The sequence below is a fragment of the Diabrotica virgifera genome, chromosome 10 (genome assembly GCF_917563875.1).
Source record: "Diabrotica virgifera virgifera chromosome 10, PGI_DIABVI_V3a".
NCBI classification, from domain to species: Eukaryota; Metazoa; Arthropoda; class Insecta; order Coleoptera; family Chrysomelidae; genus Diabrotica; species Diabrotica virgifera.
Genome location: NC_065452.1, coordinates 112,334,988 through 112,356,946, shown reverse-complemented (window position 1 = coordinate 112,356,946; position 21,959 = coordinate 112,334,988). Strand labels below are relative to the sequence as shown.

Sequence of the window (21,959 nt, the reverse complement as noted above, 5' to 3'; positions counted from 1 at the left end):
TAACTCAAAGAGGAAGCATTTTTCGAAAAATTGAGATACGCCTAAATAAGCCATTGGGGAAATTGCTTTTTATATAAGTTATGTTGTCTGTTATGTACCTAAGTTATAAGTTATGTATATACATAAGTTAAGTTGTCTGTGATGAAGATATAATAACCAGGATCGAAATATCACTTAAGGCTTTCATGACCTGGAAACCAGTTTAATGTAACCGAAGCCTGTCGATGAATATTCGCAAGAAGGTCCCGAAATGTTATGTGTGGACTATATTATTGTATGGTTGTGAGAAATGGACGCTAAAAACCACAATGCTAAATAAATTAGAAGCATTCGAATTGTAGTGTTCTCGACGAATCCTAAAAAAATCGTAGGTTTTGAACACTTACAATGAAGATATTCTCCAAATGATGAAGGCAGAAAGTCTGCTCATAAACATCATAAAGAGAGATAAACAGAACACTTCGGCCATATAATTAGAGGACCTAAATACCATCTACTTCACCTTATAATACAAGGAAAAGTGGAGAGAAAGAGATAGATTGGTCGAACGAAACTTTCATGGCTGCCCAGGGCCGCGTTTAGGTTAATTGACGCCCTAGGCAATTCTCTAGTAGCCGCCCTTCGAACATGTACCATTTTTGCGAAAAAAATTGCAGAAATGTTTATTTAAAAAAGAATACACTAAAAATGGATTTAAACTATGATGTTTATATACCTACAATAGAAAAAATTGTTATTCCAGTTCGATCACATCAAAGACTTCTTTTCAAAAAAGACTTTTCAAAAAAAAAATTTGTTCTTGACAAAATCGACAAATTGTTAATACTTTCTTGCGTCATACTTGATGGGAAATTATTTTTTATTCTTGACATTTTCGAAAATGACCTTTTAGCAGACACGTTGGCAACTGGGAAGCACAAATAAATGTGCAAAGCAATGTCAAAATTAGGGAAAATATCTTTCAATCCACTTAGTGCTGCGTCATACTTGATGGGAAATTATTTTTTATTCTTGACATTTTCGAAAATGACCTTTTAGCAGACACGTTGGCAACTGGGAAGCACAAATAAATGTGCAAAGCAATGTCAAAATTAGGGAAAATATCTTTCAATCCACTTAGTGCAGTCACTGAAGTCACTTGAAATCGGAGGGTCACCTCCGATTTTGTTGAACCTCCATTGATTTTCATGAAAATTGGTGAGTAGTTAGAAAATACCTCAAGGAACAAATGTGACATGATGCCAACTTGCGCTTTCACCGTGGTGGTGAAAACTACCACTTTACGTGGGGGTGAAACAAATAATACCATAAATCGATAGAGAGACAAATTCTAAGTAAACTTTGTTATATAAAGTTATTAATATAAATCAATACGTTTTGAGTTATTAAAGATCAAATATTTTATTTTTTCGATGTATGTATCTTAAATAACGGGAAAACGATGCATTTTATAAAATATACCTGCTAAGCACTTGTCAAAGTAATTCGGAGTACCTATCAAATGAGCTCCAGTAGAAGTTAATAGCATCACAATTAAGCAAGTTATGATGAAAATAAGAGAACCCTTTAGAACATTTTAGGAAAAAGTGGAAAATAAAACATACGCCATTTCCACAAAAATCAAAATTTATAGTAATCCTTAGAAGAATTTCGTTATATTAGCATAAGTAATTATTTTAACAATTTTGACCAGCGCCTAAATTCCGTGCACTGTAGATATCTACATGTCGCTTTCTATCGATATTTGAATATCAAAATATATGAAATTTTAGCTTTAATTGAATTATTTTCTAGTTTTGCTCTAGTTTATCAATTAGAGTATAACCTAGCAAAACTAGAAAATAATTCGATTAAAGCAAAAAATTCAAATATTTTGATATTCAAATATCGATAGAAACCGACATGTAGATATCTACAGTGCACGGAATCTAGGCCCAGTTTAGAATGCATATTTTTGAAAAAAAGATGTAATTTGTTTAATAAGGTTTTGTTATAAAATGCATCATTTTCCCGTTAAGCTTGAATACTTAGATTTGGGTACTCGCCGAAAAAAATATACATTCAGTTACCTATAACTCACTTCTAGTTAAAATTAAAAGGTTTTCCACAAGGAGTTTATTTCGTTTATTAGCTTTAATTTTGGCAATAATAACTTTTTTGTAAAATCTTATAGTTTTTGAGTTATTTATGAAAAATCGGTAAAAAACATGCATTTTTCACACGAAAAGTCTTTGATCTTTAATAACTCAAAAAAAGTTAATTTACTTTAATAACTTTATGTAACAAATTATGCTTAGAATTTGTCCCTCTATCGAATTCTGGGGATATTTCTAATGCTTAAAATAATTTTCAGCCACGAGAAGAGGTGGCATCCATCTCCAGGGTAAAAGCGCAAGTTGACACCATCTCACCTTTTTTTCTTGAGATATTCTCTAACCACTCTCAGATCAGAGGTAATAGCTCATATCCACCTTCAGTGACTGCATTAACTCTTCTTTAAATATTAAGATATGTCAATTGGTGATTTTATTGTGGTATCCAAATGACCCTTTAAGTGAATGCATCCATGTATGAATGATGTATCTTGGTCGTCTTTATTTTGTATCAGATTTTCAGCTTTTTTAATAATTTCTTCATTGCTTAATTTTGGCAAATCTGTTAATAACACGAAAACGTTGATAAATAAGTCGATGAGATTCCAGACGTCTATTCAGCGGAATGGGACGTTTCATCGCCGCCGGTTCATCGCCGCCGTTTCGATGCCGCCGGTTCATCGCCAGTCCATTTCATCGCCGGCCGTTTCATCGCCGGCCGTTTCATCGCCAGTTAGTCAGTTGATCTTGTATTATGGGAGATGACACGACACGACGTTAAATTCAGTTCAAAACTTATGACAAATAAATAGATAAAAAATATTATTATATTAATTTACTGTTCTATTTCTATTTCCCCTAAATTTGATACTAAACAGTATTAAATTTGTAGTGTTAAATTATATTTTATATTATAAAAGTTTAAAAGTCTATTAAAAGATTAAGTATGGCAACGGGAATGGTCATATCTCGCATTTCCTAGAATTCCTAATTAATACTAAAAATAAATAATAAATGTAACTGTCGAAAATTGGTCGAAAATTCGGAAATATATCAGTTAGCGATTAACTGACTGGCGATGAACCGGCGGCATCGAAACGGCCGGCGATGAATCGGCCGGCGATGAACTGGCGGCATCGAAACGGCGGCGATGAACTGGCGGCGATGAAACGTCCTAGACCCTCTATTCAGGTCTCTTATCAGAGTGTCGATTATAACATAGAATGTGTGGATTTTCATCTCATCCCTAGCTGAAAAGTTTAGTTGATCATCAGCCGCCTCGTCAAATTGAATTTATCTTCCTTATTTCTTTGTATGTTTTATTTGGGCACAATTTTTTGGCTTCTTTGCGGTAAAGTAATTTGAAAGAGCTTCATACTCTTTAATGACAGAACTTAGATCCATAATGTTTATATACAAATATTTTTTGTACAGTATTTTTGCCGCCCTCTCATAATGTGCCGCCCTAGGCAACTAATAATATTAGATAATAGTGTGATTTCACAGTAGAAGAATTATAAGGTTTCAGGAACTTGTAAACATGATGACGGCCAACGTCTGAATACGGACACGGCACCTAAAGAAGAAGAAGAAGTTATGTGTTTCAATTTCCGGCTATATAAGTTATGTGGTTCAACAATTTCCGGCTCACTTGGAAAAATTGGATGAAAATACATTTGAACTTTGAAAAAAATATATATAATCGAATAAAAAAGGTTTGGTGTGTACACCTGCAAAACAATTCCGTTTCTAAGCGTCTTTTTGGGGTAAACCGCTCGCCTATAATATGTATTACTCGCAGGAAGATCTTCAAAACGTGACTCATCAGACTTATTGTCAAAATATTCACTGTATGTCTTTTCACGATGTTTCTATCCCATTTTCTGCCAAAATTTTAATACTTCAGCACTCGCTTCATGGGGGTCAAGTGCTTTTCTATTTTTTTGCCGTTTGTTTGCCCATGTAATCTAACTTTCTGTCATAGATGGACCTGTTATAGCAATGTTCTAGTCTGCAAATAGTCGAGGATAATAAGGTTTTTTCCATGACACTTCTACAGCCAGGGCCCAGACAGGGTACTGAAGCCTTTTTTCGACAAGTAATACCTATAAGAACAAATTTTAACTATTTCATGCGTAGGATCTGGCGGCCAATTTTATTTATAAACAATTTAGTGTCAAAAAACGGTATTTTTTCCTTTTTTTTTGCAAATTTATGGAAAACAGTAAGACTTACGGTTTTCTTAGTACAAACATCTTCGAGAGAATGGTAAAAGCTTTAAAATGGCTTATTACAAAGTCTAAACACTCATTTGTTGTTAATATAATTGCGAAAAAAGGTCGAAATTAAAAAAAAAATAATTTCGCATTAACTAACTGTAAAAATAAGTATACAGCTTTAAAATTTTTGTCAAATGAGGGTTCTTTGGTGCTTAATATGTAGAGAGCGGAATATATGCAAAGTGCATATAGATGCATATATTGCATATTTTCAGACAACAAACACAACATTGCATAAGCTAAACACGATTTATTTTGCATATTTTAAAAATAAATTATATACAAGTTTAAAATTTTCCTCTCTTAGTTGGAATTTTATAACTTCAATATGAACGAGCTCGTTATTTATCTATCTGTCGCTCATCTGGACTTTCCCATTACTACCTGAATTTAACAATTATGGGTGTTCCCAGAAAAATATTATTTTATTAGCGTAGCAAGTCGTAGGTACCTACCTGCTTTTAAGGGTCTAATAATTATTTTGTCAGTTTCCGGCCAACATTTGTTTAAAGTAAACGTTGTATCGTATTTAGTGTTTTTGAAGTGATTGGTATATATTAAATTTAAATATGTCTACCATTCAAAAAAATTGCTTGGATAAAGTGTTTTCCCGAGTTAAGCTAAGTGGAGGCAAAGTATTTTGCAAGGCCTGTTCCAAAATCGTAAGTTACATTCATTTTCACATTTCATTTTTTAAATGAGGAACTGACAAACAAAAGCATCATGTCCCACAAAAGAAATTTTTCTGGAAAGAGTGTTTTTATTCGACACGCTTTTACTTCTATAAAGACGGACATAGAGAGAAGCATCAAAATACAAAAATCCATCAAATTGTAGACAATTCCGCTTTTGTTCTTCAGCTTAAGTAACGTACTTTGTTCTTAAGGTAACATACAAATTGCTAAAGAACTTATGTTCATAAAAGTTAATTTTAGTTTTTTACCAGATCTAATAAAGTCATTAGAACAAAGGAATTTACAATTAAGTGATTCGGTTAATCTTGTTAACACTTTTTCTGCTCATTGTCAAAAAATTCCCGGAAATACAGGGATTACAATTAGAAATAAATTAAAAAATGTTTTAGAAAAAAATGAGGGCTTCGATTGTTTGAGGAAAGTTGTACGTATTTTTGAAGGCAACTTTTCTGAAGATCTTACGACTTAATATATTGTTTTATTTTTGAGTATTTTTAATATGCATTTGCATATTTAGACAAATTTAGAAAAAATACCTGCATATTTGTAGTAAAAGTAATGCATATATATGCGCATATTTTGGTAATGTTGTGTTGCATATATTCCGCTCTCTATTAATATGTGACAAAAATTTGAAAGCGATTCATTCAATTGTTTAAATTTTATTCAAATTGTTTATCCCAGAGAGCTTTTTTTTTTGCAATAACATAAGTCAGAAAAAAATAACGTTAGAACCATTCTACATATGTCAAATGAATAAGCATGAGCTAAACTTTCAGATTGGTTTAAAAAACTTAATGAAAAATGCATTTATTAATAATAAATAATTATGCAAAAGTATGTTCAATTTTTCCTTATAAACTTTTTGTATTTTTTATATAATAAATCATATATATTTATTCAATTTTTCATCAATTATCATATAAATAACATTACTTGGTAGTTATGCACCTAAAAATCGGTAAAACATAGATTTTTTTGGAAAAAGTTATTCAAAAAGTTTAAAGGATTCAAAAAAAGAAAACTTAACGATACTTTTGCATAATTATTTATTACTAATAAATGCGTTTTTTTATTCACTTTTTTTAAACCAATTTGAAAGTTTAGTTCATGGTCTTTCATTTGACACCTATAGAATGGTTCTAACATTATTTTTTTCTGACTTATGTTATTGCAAAGGAAGCTCTCTGGGAAAAACAATTTGAATAAAATTTAAACAATTGAATGAATCACTTTGACATTTTTGTCACATATTAAACACCAAAGAGACCTCATTTGACAAAAATTTCAAAGCTCTATACTTACTCTTACAATAGTTATTGCGAAATAAATTTTTTGTGAAATTTCGACCTTTTTTCGCAATTATGTTAACAATAAATGAGTGTATTAAACTTTGTAATATGCCATTTTAAAGCTTTTTTCCATTCTCTCGAAGATGTCTGTACTAAGAAGCCATAAGTCTTACTGTTTTCCATTAATTTTCAAAAAAAAAAAAGAAAAAGACCGTTTTATGACACTAAATTGTTTATAAATAAAAATGGCCGCCAGATGAACCTACGCAGGAAATAGTTACAATTTGTTCTTATAGGTATTACCTGTCGAAAAAACGCTTCAGTACCCTGGCTGTTGAAGTGTCACGAACAGGGTATATTTTTGTCTTATTACCCTGGCCTAAAAACGAACTCTTTGTGTATTCTACAGTGCAAAGTGTTAAACCGGCCACTCACATACTGCAATGTCGTTCGACAAAATCGTCGATGATATCAATTCTGCAGTACTGTAGCAGACAGGCCAGTTTCTCTGTGGTAAAATTGTAACGGTTTTGTTGGATGCACGATCACACACGATTAAAATTTTTATCAATTAGTCGAATTCGACAAAATTGAACGACGTCGCAGTATCGTGAGTGGTCAGCTTTATACTCTTTCATCTTCAAATAATTAAGAAATGTAGTTTTTCCATTCTTTTAAGTGTCCATTGATGTCCTATTCCGTGTCATGTAAATATTAAAACTATAAATTAAAAATTACTTAAAAGTTTAAGTCTGTACATTTTTATGAATTTAAAAATTTAATTATAATTAAAAAAAACTTCTTCCTACCTTCTGAGTTAACTTCGGACAAAGGACAAAGGCCCGCGATTCCCTCTCCTAATGAAAGGAAAAAAACAAATGAATGATTGGAAAAAAAAGTATTTTTGAAGTGTGTAAAAATATTATTATTAAATTCCTAGCTAAGCGCTTTTGACTTACAAAGCCATAAAGATGGATCCCATATTTAATTGAAATTTTTTTAATTGAAAAAATTCCTCATAAAGTTAAAAAATTTGAAAGGAAGACAGTCACGGGCTCCCATATAAAAATTATTAGGGAGGGGGGCAGACGTGAAGATGTTGCATATTATATTTTGCATACTTTGGATAACCGTATATAGTTTAAAGCACCCGAAAAGATAGGGGGTCACGGCCCCCCTTCCCATGAGCCCCCATGAAGACAGTTTATTCCGTTTCAGAGCAAACCACCATCAGTTTATGTACGTTTCATTCATCAAACCATCATGTACAGTGGAGTAGCAAAAGAAAACAGGGCCAAAGAGGGTGTAGCCTTACTAATACACCAAAAATACCAAAATAACATCAAAGAGTGTGAATGCGTATCAGAAAGGATTGTCGCAGCAAAAATGAGAATGGAGGAGGAAGACCTGAACATCATCGGAATATACGGTCCAGAAAATAGTAAGCCCCAAACAACAAGGGAAATACTCTATGATCAATTGCAACAAATAGTAGATCAAATTAGGGGAAAGTTGATAATACTGGGGGAGTTTAACGCTCGAATAGGCAACCAAGTAATACCCAGAATTAAAGAAAAACATAATGAGGATGTCAAAAACGAAAATGGAGAACTGATGATAAACTTCTGCACAAATAACGAACTTCGAATAAACAACACCTTTTTTACCACAATGCCCAACACAAATATACATTCAATAACACCCGTGGACAAAGATCTATGATAGATTCTGTTGTAACTAACAGAGATATACATCCATCAAAGATAATCGACGTAAGATGTCCCAACTCAGCAGATGTAGGTAGTGCCCACAGCCTAGTATTATGTGAAATTAGAATCACCATGAAATACTTCACACCTAAGAGAGTGGCACAACACAAACAAAAATGAGAGTCGAAGGACTAAATAGCTAATCCACGGAATACTTATACAGAAAAAGAATATAAGAGAAGATTGCAGAGAATGGAATATTAGAAAACGATAACATCGAGGAAAGCTGGGAAAAACTCAAAAAGCAACATAATTAACGCAGTAACAGAATCAATTGAAATAAGAAATAAACATGGAAGAAGCAGAGGTATGGGCTATTCCACGAACATACGCCTGTTTTGGATTACTTCGACAACGAATATTTTACTGTGCAAAATAAGAAGAACGAAAATAAATTGCAAATTACATTGTTGTTTATTGGAATAATTATTAGCGCCATTTACTTTCGTACTTCTTATGTTGCACAGTAAAATATTCGTTGTCGAAGTAATCCAAAACAGGCGTATGTTCGTGGAATAGCCCATAACGGAAGCATTAAGGAAATTAAAAAATAGAAAATCACCAGGAGAGGACACAATATAGAACGAACTCCTAAAGTACGGAGGACAAGATCTGACCAAACAACTACTTATTCAAACTAATCCAAAAAATAATAGAACAAAATAGGATACCACAATAATGGATATCATGCATTCTAATACCTCTCTTCAAAAAGGGAGAAAAATCAGACCCGGAAAATTACAGAGGAATTTATTTATTAAACACAACACTAAAATTAACGACCAAAGTGATAACAAACAAACTGAATAAAATTATAACATTAGCCGAAGAACAAGGTTTTAGGTCGGGAAGATCATGCACCGACACTATATTTATAATGAGGCAGGTTCAAGAAAAATCGTTAGAATACAATGTTTCGTGGAACTTCAGAAGGCATTTGACAGGGTCAAATTAAAGGAAGTTATCCATTTATTGTTCGCAAGAGAGGTACTTCTAGGAATGATTAAAACGATCGAAAATATCCACCAGAACAACACAATAAGAGTAAAAGTAGATGAAGAACTAACTGACCCAATTGAAGCTGGCAATGGGATAAGACAGGGATACTCCCTGAGTCCTCTATTGTTCAACCTGATCATGGATGAAATATTAAAAAAGTAAGAACAAAAAAAGGATACCAAATGGGAGAACAACAACTTGAAATAATGTGCTATGCAGACGACGCAATACTAATCTCTCAAACTGAATTTAATTTAACCACTAGAAAATTTAACATGTTACTTTCCCCAAAAAAGACTAAATGCATGGTTATACATACCAGCAAATCTAATAAGGTATAAATTAGAGCTGGAGGGTGAGATAATAGAACAAGTCATGGAGTTTAAATATCTAGGCATCACACTATCTAGCTACGGAAACCTCGAAACCGAAGTGGAAGATCAGGTGAATAAAGCAAACAGAGCCGCAGGTTGCATCAATGATACAATATGGAGAAATAAAAATATCGGAAAAGAAGTGAAAGGCAGAATTTACAAAACAGTCATCAGACCAATAATGACATACGCGGCAGAAACACGACTTGATACAGAAAGAATAAAAAGAATGCTAGAAACAGCAGAGATGAAAACACTTCGAAGAATCGATGGTAAGACACTATGGGATAGAGCTAGAAGTGCAGATATACAACGGAGATGCAAGGTGGACAACATTAATAACTGGGTGAAAAACAGAAGAGCAGAATGGAACGACTACATAAGCCGAATGACAACAAATATAGTACTAAGGACGGCGAGAGACGTTTCCCCAATAGGGGAAGACGATCAGTGGGAAGACCACGAAAAAGATGGAATGACAACTTATTGGAGACACATTGAAAAACAGACAGAGTCATGTCTACACAAAAAGAAGAAGAAGAAGAAGAAGAAGAAGAAGAAGAAGAAAAAGAAGAAGAAGAAGAAGAAGAAAAGGAAGAAGAAGAAGAAGAAGAAGAAGAAGAAGAAGAAGAAGGAAGCGTCAGAATAGCCTGTGGTGTGCTCTGAATCAAAACTAAACCAAACTGTCTAGTAAGGAAATTAACGCGAAATAATTTGCAAATGGACGACCAAGCCTTCTACAATTTACAAGGCATCAGGACGATAAAAGAGTAGGCATGAGGAATCTAAGACCACTACAAGAGGAAGATACGTACGTAAATAAATGGTGGTTGAAAGAAGAAGAAACGTAATTAAATCTTGACTGTATTTCAATAATTTAGTTCTACTCACATTTTTAGTAGGTACTAGGAACCAAGAATTCACTGGATTTTTACCTAGATAAATTCATAGGCGTGGAATTCATGGCGTGGAATCCATATTTTAGATTCCCCCATGTCTATTCTTTTAGACATAGGATTTTAGGTAGAAAACTCGGATTCAGATTTTCATCAAAATTTCGGTTCCAACGTATTTCGTTTTTAATGTCTTATCTTGGTTGAAGGTTGAATGTAGATAATGGGTACTTAAACCTTACCATCATCAAATTTTTTAATGTATTTTTATCCCACTATGCTGTTCTAGATGTTTTTTCAATTTTACCTAAATAATTTTTTCAACCTTCAACCAAGTTTTTTAACTTTGTTAGGAATTTTTTCAATGAAAAAATTTGAATCTTTATAGTGGTACGTTAAACTTTTGACCATACCTCTGAAGATGGCTTTGTAACCGAAACCGCTTAGCTAGGAATTTAATAAAAATATTTTTACACACTTCAAAAATATTTTTCTTTTCCCAATCATTCATTTGTCATAAGTGTATACAAAAACAATCAGTCTTTTTCAATTTTTAAAAAATTTAGTGATTTGCATCGATTAATTTTTTACAAAATATTGAGGGAGCATATACCGGGTGGTGAATTGGAACACGGGCTATAGGAAACTCAATGTAAAATTCTAAACTGTTGAATTCCTGCTTCCCTAATTATTTTACATCGAAAGTCATAAGAAACTATTTGTAGAGAATTGAAATCTGTATTGAAAACAACTGTTAATATTGTTCTACGAACAATAATTATTCAAAATTTTGTAAAAATATAATACAATTTTCAGAGAAATACGCCAAAGTTACGCCACACACAGTGCAATAATGTGTATAAGATTGCATTCGGTGACAATGAGTTTATTATATTAACAATTTGAACTGTCAATTTCTTTATTTATTTTATCATTTATTGTTTAAAACACAATAAAGTTGATCAGATACCCTCAGTTAAGAAGAAAGTATTAATAATAAAGATATTTTCTTCAGTCAATAGTGTGCTCACTGTCAGTTAAATAGTAACGTGTGGCCTAACATGCCCACATATACCTACTGCGGTAAATACATTATATTTTTCAAAATTTTGGAATGTGTTTAAATCGTAGAACAATTGTAACTTCTGTTTTTAATACAGATTTCAATCCTCTACAAATAACTTCTCATGACTTTTGATGTAACATAATTAGGGAAGCAGGAATTCAACAGTTTAAAATTTTACATTGAGTTTCCTATGGCCCGTTTTTCGATTCACCACCCTGTATATAATTTAGAAGAAGTATCGCTTCAAGTAGCACCTTCAAGCGCTTCAAAAAATAAAGAAAGGAAAAGCAGTCGGACCAGATGATATTCCTGGGGAAGTATGGAGAGCATTGGGAGAGACAGGAAGTTGGCTAGCAGGTCTATTTAATAGAATTATGGAAGTTGGACAAATGCCAGACGAATGGAGGGAGAAGCAGTATATTAGAAACTGTCTACAAAAACAAGGGAGACATACAACAATGTTCAAACTACAGGGCTATAAAACTACTTAGCCGCACCATAAAATATGGAAGGGAGTAATTGATAGACAGATACGTGAAGAAACCGAAATATCTGATAATCAATTTGGCTTTATGCAGGGCAGATCAACAACAGATGCAATTTTCATTGTAAGGCAACTGATGGAAAAATACAGGAATAAAGATACCAACGCTCATATGGCATTCATTGATCTTGAGAAAGCATATGAATAGAGTTCCTTGAGAGATTCTGTGGTGGGCACTCAATAAGAAAGAAGTCCCTGGCGAATATGTAAAGATTGTGAGAGATATGTATGAGGGAGTAACGACTAGTGCTAGGACAGGTGTGGGAGAGACTGATAAATTTCAGGTGAAAGTAGGATTGCACCAAGGCTCGGTGCTTAGTCCTTATTTATTCTCATTAATTTTGGACCAGATAACAGCGAAACTACATGCTAGAATTCCATGGTGCCTAATGTATGCTGATGACGTAGTGTTAATAGGAAATAGTGAAAGAGACTTAGAACAAAAACTGGAACAGTGGAGACAAGCTCTGGAGGAAAAAGGTTTAAAACTTATTAGGACAAAAACAGAGTATTTGGAATGTTCATTTAAAGATGGAGTTACTACAAATAAAATGGTATCTTTGAATGGTGAAATGATTGTGAAAAGCAATAGTTTTAAGTACCTAGGATCGGTATTACAGAGTAATGGAGAAATAGATGGATGCATGCAGTAGAATTAGGGCTGGATGGATGAAGTGGAAATAAGTGAGTGGTGTGTTGTGTGACAGAAAAATTTAAATGAAGCTAAAGAGAAAATTCTATAAAACAGCCATAAGACCGGCTATGATGTACGGAACTGAATGTTGGGCAGTGAAAACGAAAGAGAAACAACGAATGCATGTGGCGGAAATGAGAATGCTTAGATGGATGAGTGGAGTAACAAAGAAGGATAAAATTAGAAAGGAGTATATTAGGGGAAGTCTAGGTGTGGCACCAATTGATGCCAAAATAAGAGAGCATAGGTCAAGATGGTTTGGTCATGTTCAACGTTGAGACGTTAATTACCCAATATGAAGAATAGCTGAAGTACAGATTCCTGGAAGGAGTAGGAGATGAAGACCAAAGAAGACGATAACGCAGGACATGTTGGTAAAGGGGATTAACATTGATATGACCCAATATAGAATTGTGTGGAGAAATGCAATTAGGGAACCGACTCTGCTTAGGGATAAGGCAAAGAGAATGATGATAATTTAGAAGAAGTAGGCTTAGAAATAATTGTACTATTTTATTTAAATGCATTTTATTCGGAGGCGCGCATCCACACAGCCTAAGTGAAATGACGCTTGGAGTCAGATTCTGTCTACAAGCCCTACGTCATTATTACATGTTTTGTCATACGTCTCAGATGATAAAAGAACCAACGTATGAAGAGGACCCGAAAAAAGATACGCCCAGCGTAATACTGCTGTAAGAGTCTCTTAAGTTGAGGAATCCATAGTAGTTCTTGGGTGGTGTTGGCATTGGAGCTACATATGCTAGAAAGTGCTGTATTCCTGTTGTACTGTCAGTGGTTTAAAACATATCATGATGACTTTCACCGCATACACAATGAGAACCTATTCTTTAATGCCTGAAAATTTTCAGCCCTACATTTTGGAGTGGTCAACGCGTTTACCAGACATCAAGCTGAACAAGAAAGAGAAGAATTGTCATTAGAAATTGTCCAGGGCGCATCTGTTTTGAGATAGACGTTGAGAGATGACTCATATTTTTTTTTATAGAAATTGCGTGGAATTAACTCGTGCAACAATAATTGAGTTATCCTCCCACTCAGAAAGGTCCGGAACATTGTTTAAATAATCAAAATGTCAAAAAATTAAGAAAAAATTCGATTTTTTTCTTCGTCTTTTGATTAAACTTTAAAAGTATTTGCTTCCGAGAAAAGTTGCACTAACAAAAAAGTTTCGTAATTAAATTTCCTACAATATAGGATTGGTTAAAAGTTTTAAAAAGTGTCACCCTTGTTGCAAAATGGCAATAATTGCGAAAAAACCTTAATAAAACAAATACATATTCGCATTTTACGTATTTCAACCATTTATGCTACAGTTAGGAACTTCACAAAAACTTTATGATAAATTTAATTAATATCGGTTCAATAGATTTTGCAATCCAGCTTTCACAAAAAAAAATCATATTTTCAAAATGTTGCAGGATTGAAAATAAAGCAGGTAGCAAGTTGTAATGTTTTTTACATATAGAAGAATTCTATAACTTTCATTTGCAATTTGCAAAATTAAAATCGCTTAACTACCACGGCGGCAGGATTTTTTTAAATAAACATTAATTTTTGGTGCTACCCGCAGGACAGCGGATACGTTTGCCCTGATTGGGCATTCCAATGACCTTTCATAATGATTGATACATTTTAATTTTTATTACATTTCGATATAAATAAATACATTTGTTTATTGCAAAATAAAAACACATACTCTGTCCTTTGAAATAACACTTTTTTTTAGCAAAAACTTCGTTCATATATTTTAACGAATGAAAGTTTATTATTTTTAAACATATGCAATTGTTTAAACAATATCTCACAAACAATAATCAAATTAGTTTGATTTTTGTGGAATTAAAATATTAAAATACAAAAAAAATATAGAGTAAGAAAATAATATATTAAATAAAGATTTGAAGAAATTTTGGTGGAAATCAACTTGTATGAATCGAACACCGGTGTCCTGCGCGTAGCATCAAAAATTAATGTTTATTAAAAAAAATCCCGACGCCGTGGCAGTTAACCGATTTGAATTTTGCAAATCGCAAATGAAAGGTACATTATTCTTCTATATGTAAAAAAATTCAACTTGCTACTTGCTTTATTTTCAGTGCTGTAACATTTTGAAAAAATGAATTTTTTTTTGCGAAAGCAGGTTTGCAAAATTTATTTTGCAAAATTGATTAAACCGATCTTAATGAAATTTACAGTGTTGTTTTATTATTTCATAAAGTTTTTGGGTGAAATATGAAGGTCCTAAGTGTAGCACAAATGGTTGAAAAACGTAAAATGCGAATACTTGTTTTTTTAAGGTTTTTTTCGCAATTATTGCTATTTTGCAACAATGGTGACAACTTTTAAAATTTTTAACTAATCCTATGTTGAAGGAAATTTAATTACGCAACTTTTATTTTAGTAGAACTTTTCTGGGAAATGAATGGTGAATACTTTTAAAGCTATAATTAAAAAACGAAGAAAAAAATCGAATTTTTCCTTCATTTTTTGACATTTTGATTATTTAAACAATGTTCCGGACCTTTTTGAGTGGGAGGATAACTCAAATATTATTATATGAGTTATTTTCAAGCAATTTCTGCAAAAAAATTAGAGTCACCTCTCAACATCCAAATGTACTAATATTTTTACAGATGAGCCCTGGTCTAAAACCACAGAGGATACCGGGCCACCAATATTTCGAAGAGAAGTCGTCTATGCCATTAAAAACACAAAATAGGGCGCAAAGCTACTAGACCAAATGATATGCCCATCGAATTATTAAAACTTATTTATGAAGATGTTATTGAATGAAATCTTTAATCTAATATACATATCAGACTGCAACAATCCCCAGACAATGACTGCAATAGACCTTTGTAACAATTCCCAAAAAGTCAAGTGAAACAACCTGCTCAGATCACAGAACAATAGCTTTAACGAGTCACACACTTAAAACATTTTTAAATCTAATACACAGCAGAATTGTTAAAACTCTTGAATGTGAAATAAGTGATCCACAATTTGGCTTTAGAAATGGTATGGACACAAGAGATGCTTTATTCGGCTTGAATGTGCTGGTCCGGAGATTCATGGATATGGATCAGACCATGTAGATACTTATATTTTGTAGATTTTGAAAAGGCATTTGATAAGGTTCAACATAAAAAGCTTGTAGATATATTAAAAAGCATAAATATTGACAGTCGTGATATGAAAATTATATCTAATGTATATTGTAATCAAACTGTCACGGTAAAAGTTGACAACCAGAACACCCGAAATATCAAAATATAGAGAGAAATACTGCAGGGTTGCGTGCTGTCTCCACTACTCTTCAATATTGATGTTGAAAAAGTAACTATTCGTTACAAAGTACTCGTTACTTACGAATACCGAAAGTAACGATTACTATTCAGAGAGGCAAATCGTTACTTTCATTACTCTGATTACTTCGTCAGTTCGTACCAATCGTATCAGAGCGAGTTTTTTAGAGCGATTTTATCTATTTTGATTACTTCGTTACTTCATACCAATCGTATTAGAGCGAGTAAGGACTATTGTATCTACTTTGATTACTCTGATTACTTCATACCAATCGTATCAGAGTGAGTAACGACTATTGTATCTACTTTGATTACTCTGATTACTTCATACCAATCGTATCAGAGTGAGTAACGACTATTGTATCTACTTTGATTACTTTGATTACTCTGATTACTTCGTACTTCGTGAAGGTCGTTATTATATCGGAATACCTATACAAAATACAAAAGTAATCATAGTAATCAAATCATTTTTATCTCTTAAACAGAGTGGTGAAGGTCGTTGTTATATCGGAATACCTATACAGACCTACCTACTGAGAAATACGATTCTCAATACGATTACCGTTACTCAAATAGAAACATAACAAAAGTAATCATAGTAATCAAATCATTTTTATCCCTTAAACAGATCGGTGAAGGTCGTTGTTATATCGGAATACCAATACAAAATACCTACCTACTGAGAAATACGATTCTCAATATGATTACCGGTACTCCAATACAAAAGTAATCATAGTAATCAAAGTAACGAATACTGTAAGTGTAAATGATTAGATACTTTATACAAAATACCTACCCACTGAGAAATACGATTTTCGATATGATTACCAGTACTGAAATACCAAAGTAACAAAGTAATCATTGTAATCAAAGTAACGAATACTGTAAATGATTACTTTATACAAAAGTAACGATTTGTACCGAATACTCGAAAGTAACTATAATCAACATTACTACTCTTCAATGTCTACAGCGAAGCGGTATTAGAAGTGCTCACAGTTTTAATAGAAAGACGATACGTAAAGCCGCGTCCTCACTGGTAAATTTTTCGTGCGTATTGAACTAATGGTTCGTCGCAAGAATTTGCGTCGCAAATTTTTAGCAGTGAGGACGCGTTGCTCAAATCATTTGATCTTCGCTCGAAAGCCGACAACCGATGGAGCGTGAGCGTTGTGTGCATCGAAAATTCTTGCGTCCGATTTATGCAACGAACACGTCCACATTAGCACAATTTACCTCGAGCACGCAAATATTTGCGACGAACAGTACATTCTCGACGCAAATTATTGCCAGTGAGGACGCGACATATTAATGACAGATAAAATACAATGATTCTGGTAATGCGACGCCTTAACGAATGCTGTCATCTGTCATTAATGCGGACCAAACACGAGTTCGAAGAAAACTAAATGCATGATAATGACTAAATTAGCAGATGCAAGCATCCAATTGAATATTGAAGATACTGTAACTGAGAGTGTGGATCCCTACAAATACTTAGGAACATGGATAACATGAAATGTATAGACCAGACCACAGAAAGGAAGACGCGTATTGAAATAGTACATGCATTATTCATTAAACTTCTTCTTTCTTTGTTGTCGGAATATAAAGTTAGAACTATGCCTAAGCCCAGCCGCACACCAAAGAAACATGAAACGAAAAACATGAAACATGAAACGAAAAACATGTTTCATGAACCTAAAACACTGCTAAACAAATCTCAAAGTCCGCCTACCAATGAAACGAGTGTGATTCATGCTCATGACACATTTTTATTTTCGGAGAGTTTCATAAATTGGCGGACGTTTATTTGTTTAGCACTGTTTTATTTCCATGAAACGTAATTTACGTTTCATGTTTCTTTGGTGTGCGGCTGGGCTTAGGATGCTTCGTTGTTACATGTTCTATACTCTTCCTTATGGCTTGGAAGCGTGGACACTTAAACAAGTGTATCTGAATACGTTGACAGCCTTTGAATTTTGGTGTTAATTAAACATGTTTGGGATAAACTGTATAAACAGAATATTTGATTTTGAAAAGTTTTATTGATAACCTTATAAAAAAAGTATGCGTTTAGTTCAGATATCAAAAGGTAGTAGGTAACACTTAATACGGAGTATGTCACATATTAGAAACAAAATCATCCGTTTGAGCTTTATTCAATATACTTACTGCGATGGGATAAAAAATAAATTTTATTTAAAAATATTGTGTTACGTTAATTGTTCCCAATTTGTGTTTTTCATTAATCCGTTTTTTCTTTAATGATTTTAATTTTATTCATAAGTGTAGTGCAAGTTAGCTCCTCTCTATAAGCGAAACAACGGTTTAAACTAGAAGAAGAAAAATCAATATCGAATAACATTTTATGTCCCATTAAATAGACTCACCCTATTTGGGGTTTTCGACATTAACCAATCTGATTACTTTAGCTTGTAACTTGAAAGGTTCAATCACCCTCTGTTTTAGCTATTTTTGTTCTTAAAGGGACATTTTCCCAGATCTTACACCGAATGACGACAACACATCACACCTGCGCGGCGTTGAAACAGGGCGAATCTGACAGATCGATATTATCATATCAAACCCCAGCATTATCAAAACAGAATTAGGAAAATCATGTCAATTTGTATAGCGATCGGACACGTTGAATACTTGTCCTTGGAATACATAAAATAAATAATATACAGGGTGTAACAAAAAGGCTGGTCATAAATTAGATCGAATATTCTGGGGCCAAAAATAGTTCGATTGGACCTAACTTACCTATACTAAAATCACAATAAAGATTCACTAGAAATAAACAAACCAAGACACGTTGAATGTTCGAGGAGCACTCCCAAATCATAATTTACAATGTATATACATTGTAAATTCCAAATCATGATTTACAAAGTTTATATATTGTAAATCATGATTCGGGGTGCTCCTCGTAAAGAGGAAAACTGACGGAACGTGGCGCTACATTCTGAGTGAAATAGAAAAATGTAACAGAAAAAGATAAAAACTGAAGACGGGATTCAACCCAACGTGAAATAGATTAAACGCAACGTGAAATAGAGAAATTTCTGCCAAAATTTGGTATTTATGACCCTTAAGATAATACCAAATGCTAAAATTTATTGTCCTGTGGATCGTTTCGTATTTTGCCACAAAGTATCGGTAAAGTGACACGTATCAAAGAAAAAAGAGACACGCCAGTTGACAAGATCTGTCAACTGGCCAACCGAGGGTACGATCAGTGTCGTGGTAATTTTATGGTCAAACTACGTTTTGTTTTAATTTTTATCATTGTGAGAATTAACCAACCTACTAATATTTTTACCGCCACCACTGGGGGGTCTAACCTTTTGGGTTGTCTTTATTCTTCGGGATATATGCTTTGACCCATTTTATCACAAAGTAAATATTACTAATTTTACCGTCTAGTAGGGTGGTAACTGCGTTCTCTTTCACTTGAAGCTCGCATTAACATGCGCTTCAACCTCGTCGTGGGATTGGCCTTTAACAACATTCAACGTGTCTTGATTTGTTTATTTCTAGTACTAGATTGTGATCTTAGTATAAGTACACGTGTGCACATATAAAAAGGTACAGCTCTTTGAAGTTACAAAATGAAAATAGATTTTTTCTAACATTTCGAAAACTATTAGAGATTTTTATAGAAAATGGATATATGTCATTCTTATGGCAGAAACATCGTAAAAAATAATAACAGTGAAATTTGTGCACCTCATAAAAATTTTATGGGGGTTTTGTTCCCTTAAGCCCCCAAATGCTTTTGTCTACGTTCCAATTAAATTATTATTGTGGCACCATTAGTTAAACACGACCTTTTTAAAACTTTTTTGCCTGTTAGTACTTTTTCGATAAGCCAGTTTTTATCGAGATATATTGAACGTTTGTAAAATCCACCACTGTTAAGTAAGATTATAGAGACCTTAATATGTAAATGTATTTTTTATACTTTACATTTTTCATATATATTGAAACATATTAAAAAAGAACTCAACACATCTCGATAAAAACTGGCTTATTGAAAAAATACTAAGGGGCAAAAAAGTTTTAAAAAGGTCGTATTTAACTAATGGTACCACAATAATAATTTAATTGGAACGTACACAAGCATTTGGGGGTTTAAGGGAACAAAACCCCCAAACATATTAAAAAAGAAAAAATACTAAGAAGCAAAAACTTTTTTTTCTACAGGTCGATTTTTAAACTAATCATAGTATATCATAGCATTAACGTTTCGAACTTTACGCGATCCCTCTTCAGGTGACAGGTATAACTTTGATTTTTTTAAATGGTAAAGTACATCACGTGACACCTCATTTAAGGGCTTTTAAAATACTGATTTCAAAAATGTATAATACTTTAATCCTTTTTGAGATCGCAGGCCCAAAATTTCGGTCGAACTCTTTTTAAACGCATTTATTTTTTTCGAATTCTGAGAAAACTAATAAGTATTTTTGAAAAATTTAAACGCAAAATGAAAGATTAGATTATTACCGAGGGCTGACAGTAACTTAGAATAAAAAAGTTTCTTTTGAATGATATATTTGAAATTAAAAATCACACTAAATTTTCTCTTTTTTCCACCACTGTGACTTATTAAAATAAACATTATAGGAGTTCTCAGGGACTTTGGACCATCGAGAATACTGTGATATTTCATTCTGCGTTTAAATTTTTCAAAAATATTTATTAGTTTTTTCAGGATTCGAAAAAAATGATTGCATTTAGAAAGAATTCGACCGAAATTTTGCTCCTACGCTCTCAAACAGGATTAAAGTATTATACATTTTTGAACTCAGTATTTTAAGAGCTTTTAAATGAGGTGTCACATGATGTACTTTCCCATTTAAAAAAATCAAAGTTATGGCTGTCACCTGAAGAAGGATGGCGTAAAGTTCGAAACGTTGATGCTATAATATAATGGTTAGTTTAAAAATCGACCTGTCCACCGCATTCCACCGCACTGTATATAAAAATCGACTGGTTTTGAAAATTCTTGTATTGCAAATATAGTGTAAAAATAAACCTTACGATCTGCACACGGAATGTTAAAATATTATACGAGGCAGGTAAGACTCATAAGTCAATCAAGAAGATGGATAGACGATCAGCAGACATAATGGGAAAAGCGAAATGAGATGGACGAACTCTGGGCAATATGAAATTAGTGATCTTTACATATTAAAAAAAAATAAAATATAATTTACATATGCTAAAAAATGAAAACATGGAGAAACAGTTCCAGTCACATATAAAAGAAACCCTAGAACACACCTGGGCAGTCGACCAGTCAAGCACGGAAATGTGGAACAACTGCAAGGAGGCTCTGAAATTAGCAGCCGAAAGCACATTAGGAATATCCCGAAACCAAGAAAGAAACGACTGGTTCGACCAAGACTGCAAAAAAATAACAGATGAGGAGAACGAGGCATTTAGAACCATGCAACGACGGAAAACTAGGACAACAATAGATAGATACAAAAACTTAAGGAGAGGAAAAACGCGTACACCGAAAAAAGAAACGAGACTCGGAAAATGACATATTAGAACGGCTCGAAAGCCATATGAGTGACGGAGAAACAAGAAAGTTCTATCATCAAATAAATATTAGAAAAGAATTCAAACCGAGAATTAAATATTGTAATGATAAGGAAGGTAACTTACTTACCAACAAAGAGGATATCCTGTTACGATGGGTAGAGCACTTTCGAGAGTTACTGGAAGGGGAACCTACTAACAATATAGAGCTGGAATACTGAAATGAGGAACTCGTGGAACCCCCCTCGGTAGAAGAAGTGAAAATATCTATAGAAAAACGAAGAAACCACAAATCCCCAGGCAGCGATGGCATCCCAGCCGAGCTATTTAAGCACGGTGGAGAGCAGCTCACCAAGGTGATGCGAGAAAT

General features: G+C 33.3%; 1 protein-coding gene across 5 annotated transcripts in view; it reads right to left on the bottom strand.

Moving 5' to 3' along the window:
- Window positions 1–21,959, bottom strand: part of LOC114336843 (ELAV-like protein 3) — a 270,925-nt gene that overhangs the window by 98,845 nt on the left and 150,121 nt on the right. For 3 of the 5 annotated variants that reach the window (XM_028287227.2, XM_050663299.1, XM_050663300.1), the window contains exon 3: window positions 7,169–7,216. The exons of the other annotated variants lie outside the window; for them this stretch is intronic. In XM_028287227.2, the coding sequence (XP_028143028.1) occupies window positions 7,169–7,216 (48 nt within the window). The remainder of the gene's footprint in view (window positions 1–7,168; window positions 7,217–21,959) is intronic. 5 annotated transcript variants of the gene reach the window in all.